Here is a 4,554-nt window from a genome sequence, read left to right as displayed (position 1 = left end):
GGGGGGGGGGGGGGGGGACGTATAGAACAATAGGTGCATGTGCTAAGCAGCAGAACAGTATGTATTAGTCTAGTACGTCTGGTTAAATCACATCGTTCTTACAGAGTGACACAGCTGTGTTTGGGTGGATTAGATTCACAACTTTAATAGAAGGAAGGACGGGGGGGGGGGGGGGGGGGGGGGGGGAAGAGGGTCTGATGAAGCTCACATGCCCAACCTGAGCAGTCTGGTGACTTAGCCTTCAATGCAAACCATCTCTGTGCACCAAGGTGTTCCAACACCTCTTTTGAAACCAACCAGCAATGACTTTTTTCAGTTTATAATAAGACTCCCACAGATGGCTTAGATGGGTTTTTTCTGCTTGGCCTTCGGAGGAGCTGGACGCTTTTGCTCTTTCTCCTGCACCTCCCTACTTTTCCCTGCTTCGCTGCCAGATCAAGCCTTTCTTCTACCTATCATTCGACAACAAAAGAACTATGGATCTGGTCAACTGGTCTCTGAATGCAATTGATACCATTTTCTCCACTCTGAGATTAGAGCATGGGGAGAGCTCTTGTCCTAGTGGAACTGCGACTGCAGGGTGAGTTTCAGCCAGCTGAGGGGGTTGGAACCTGATCTGCCTGGCACCTCTCTCCGTTGAAGACGTCGAAGATGTTTTCATATTTGGATTTATGATAATCAGATTCCTGCTGATCGGCTGTGGAGGAGTTCTGGTTTATCGGAAAATGAGAACGGCACTGACGGCGATTCGGTCTTGTGAGAAGCTCTCTGTGTCCGTGGATGAAACCTCTCATACTGTGAACGCACAGACTCAAATGGTGGGAGAGTTGAATCGCAAACTGGATGTGGTTCTAACTAGGATTGCAGCCCAGCGGTGCGAGGAGTGAGGGCAACATCTGGGTGAAGTTCATATGGGAGAGGCGAGATGGCAACTAATCTGGAATATTGGCATTTTCGCAACACAGAGGCTCCGTTAAGACTTTAAAGCAGTGGAGGAAAGAAGTCTGCTGTTGCTCTAAAGAATTTATTCCATCATTGGATCCCCACAGATATAACGTCACAGGCTGATTAAAAACTCCCTGGATGATATGTGTGTGGGTGGAAGCCTTGATTCTCCCCCCTCCCTTTCCCCAACCCCCCACTTGTGTCTGGTCTCAGTCCGAGGCCACGTTGGGTGGAACAGAGAACTGAACTCTGAACAGAGAACTGAACTCTGGTGAACTGTGTTCGATTGATAACAACTGGTTGGACTCTGGAGGTCTCTGATTGGTCCCGGCACTTTGTCCTTGATGTCACCGGTTCCTATGTAATCCCTTCCCATGTCCATATTTGCCCCCCCTCCCCCCCGCTCAGCTGCCTCTGCTCCTATCTGCAGAGTGGTTTTTTTGTGTGATGCTCATGTGTTTTCTGTTTATAAAACACAAGATCAAAGCTCTTTTTTAAACTCATCCTTCCTATGTGTGTGTATTCTAAACTGTAAGGTAGCGCACGTTGTTGCGAATGACCGTGGACATTCGTTCTCCCACGTTGTGTGTTTCTCTCCGGATGGATATTCTAAACTGCAAATTCTTTGTAAACATACTTGGCCAATAAACCTGATTCTGTTTAATGCATCTGTAAACACTTAAATAATGCTTAATAAACATTTATTAATGATTTATTTAAGGACGAGAAAGAGACAAAACTGTCTGGTTTCTTGCAAAATAGTGAGCCAAATATTTTGATGTACATATTACATTAAAAGGTGCTTATTAAACATTTCAGACCAGGTTTCTACCTTGTAAGTACAAAAATATATTGGAAACACATATTTTACATATAATATTGTACTGTAATACTGTATTATAATTGTAAACTTGCAAATAACTCATGAAAGAATAAAGTTATGTTAAAACCAAGCATACCATTGTTTTTCTTGTGAAATTCTCGATAAGTTTGATATGTCACATGACTCTCTTCCCATTAAGAAAACTAAAATTGAATCCAAAATGTCCGATTTCAAAATGGCCACCATGGTCACTACCTTTCTTGAAAATTTTCCCCCATCCAAAATACTAACGTGCCACAAACAGGAAGTTAATATCACCAACTATTCCCACTTTTTTAGGTGTATCCATATAAATGGCCCACCCTGTACATATCCACAACTATAAAAGGGAGTCTTATTGTGTAAAACTGTCCACTTAAGTTATGCCCTTGCAGTATTAACCATTATGGGCTGACCATAAGGCACACAATCATGTGTCCAGTTTTTCTTCCTTGGACCACATCTTCTAACTTTACTACAGAGTCAACTTAAAAACTCAACAAAACCTGCAGTTATGATTCAGTCTTAAAAGGGACATATGCTGAAAAATCTACATTTTTACTTGTTAAATAGATTTTGTTGTGGACTTGGAATGTCTAGTGCAGAAAATTTGAATTTAGTCTCTCCTGGTGCTGTGTGGACATCTTTATATTGTAAATAAAATGTTTCTGAAATCTAGAAAATGTACCCCCCCCCCCCCTTCAAACTGGAGTGGACTGGTCTTGAAGCAGGAGGGGGGCGGGGCTTGAAGTGCCTTAAAGAAACAGTATAACCAGCTGCTTTGAGGTGCACACCAGAAAAGGGGTAGAAGAGGGGCTGGTGGAGTTACAATGAGGAATTCAGACCAAAGTATTGCAGTTTCACGTTATAAAGACCCCAACTGAATAATTTAAATGTGAAAAGGATTGAAAAGCATGACATGTCCACTTAAAATAATTTTTTTCTTGCAGACATTATGTCAGTCAAAAGTTTTATTATTATTTTTGAAGAGTAGTGGTCTCTTCCTAACCCACTGTCTGTGTTGCAGGTGTGAGCTCAGCTTCTTGTGGTAAACTTCTTGTTTCTCTGGGAAGTCTGCTCGATGACCAGCACTGGCACCACGTAAAGCTGGAACGGATCAGCACCCACCTCAATCTGACTGTGGATAAAAACACACAGCAAGTTCACGTTCCAGCTGAGCTCAGCCACTGGCACATTCATACGGTGAGAAGAAAGATATTTTAAGAATCCTCCTCTGAAGTTATTTGCACTGAATTGATCAAAAATGCCTATCTTATAGTTTATTCATATGTTTACATCTGTTTACGTTTTGAAAGATTTAAAGTAGTTTTATTACCTTTTGTTTGTCCTTATCTTGCTCAGTTGAGTGCCGGAGCTGCCCAGAACCACGGGCTGCAGAAACCCATCCTGCCGAACAGGAACTTTCAGGGCTGCCTGGAGAACTTGCTTTACAATGACCTGAATCTTATCAAACTGGTCAAACAGAACAGCCCACATGTCACTGCAGTGGTGAGTAATTGTGTTTTTCTTTTATTTTTTTCAACATCATTATGATAATCTGCCATTTAGAGATAGTCAGAAGGACAAACAGGTGAATGTGGAGAATCTGGAAACTGCAGATACACAAAGATGCTGATGTCACATCAGATTATCATCCTGTATGTTTATGCTTTGTGGCTTTTTAAAGCAAAATATTACCTCAAAGTTTCATTATCATATATGAAACAATCCAGTTTTGTCTTGTATCACTGCAGAAAATGTTACTTTGCACTTTGTATTGTGGGATAACACATGAAGAAGCTCTCTGAGCTCTTTCTTACAGAATCCTTTAAATTTCCAATGAGATGTCTCTGTTACAGTTTCCTGTGTTGAGTGAAATAAGCTTGTTGATTTAAAAGTGTTGAAGGCATCTTTTTAGATTTTCACTGTCGAGACTTCACCTCACTGAAATGTCTATATTTTAATTTAACCATTTTAGCTAACACATCTGTCCTTTATCACAGAAATCTAAGACTTTGTTAAATGAGTTTTCTTTGTTTCAGAATTTTGTGCTGCTCCTCTTCATCCTTCATTCCCCTCCCTTTTTTCTGCATCATGTGTCTGGTTTTATTATGCTAATGGTCACTGAATATCATCACTGTCATCATGAATAGTTGTATCATCTGCACCATCTTGCTCTTCTGTTTTTACACCCATTGACAGCATCAGCATCATTAGCATCATCATCATAATCCACTTCATTATTAACTGTAATGCCATCAGATCGACATTGTGGCGTTACAAAGCCTAAAGCAAAAGAATTGAAGATGTGGGACAGAAGAAAATAGGAAGGTTTAATTTTTTCGCATCAAAATCGTATCACATTATTTTATGCTGCTTTTTTTGTAGGCAGGTCACAATTTTTCATTATTTTGTTATGAAAAATTGAAGCAGAATGTGTGTTTTTATTGCATTTTTGATGTAATTCAAGGTTTAAGATACAGCGGGTAAAATAAGTATTGAACACATCACCATTTTTCTCAGTAAATATATTACTAGAGGTGTTAATGACATGAAATTTTCACCAGATGTCGGTAACAACCCAAGTGATCCATACATATAAAGAAATCAAACCATAAATGTCCAGAAATGAAGTTATTTGTAATAATGTGGAATGGCACAGGGAAAAAGTATTGAATTATCGAGTTTGGTGACGGGACAGACCCAGGGTGCAGGCAGGTTTCAAAATATAACAAAAAGATTTATTT

General features: G+C 40.1%; 1 protein-coding gene across 1 annotated transcript in view; it reads left to right on the top strand.

Annotated features, from left to right (window-relative positions):
- Positions 1 to 4,554, top strand: part of LOC106524099 (contactin-associated protein-like 4) — a gene marked incomplete at its 5' end in the record, with an annotated part of 134,188 nt that overhangs the window by 66,654 nt on the left and 62,980 nt on the right. Inside the window, 2 exon segments of the mRNA XM_014017758.1 lie at positions 2,835 to 3,010; positions 3,170 to 3,316. Of these exon segments, the coding sequence (XP_013873212.1) occupies positions 2,835 to 3,010; positions 3,170 to 3,316 (323 nt within the window).

This window comes from Austrofundulus limnaeus, unplaced genomic scaffold (genome assembly GCF_001266775.1).
Source record: "Austrofundulus limnaeus strain Quisiro unplaced genomic scaffold, Austrofundulus_limnaeus-1.0 Scaffold176, whole genome shotgun sequence".
NCBI lineage: Eukaryota > Metazoa > Chordata > Actinopteri > Cyprinodontiformes > Rivulidae > Austrofundulus > Austrofundulus limnaeus.
The sequence above is the reverse complement of the archived record's forward strand: the minus strand, read 5'-3'. Positions and strand labels throughout refer to the sequence as shown.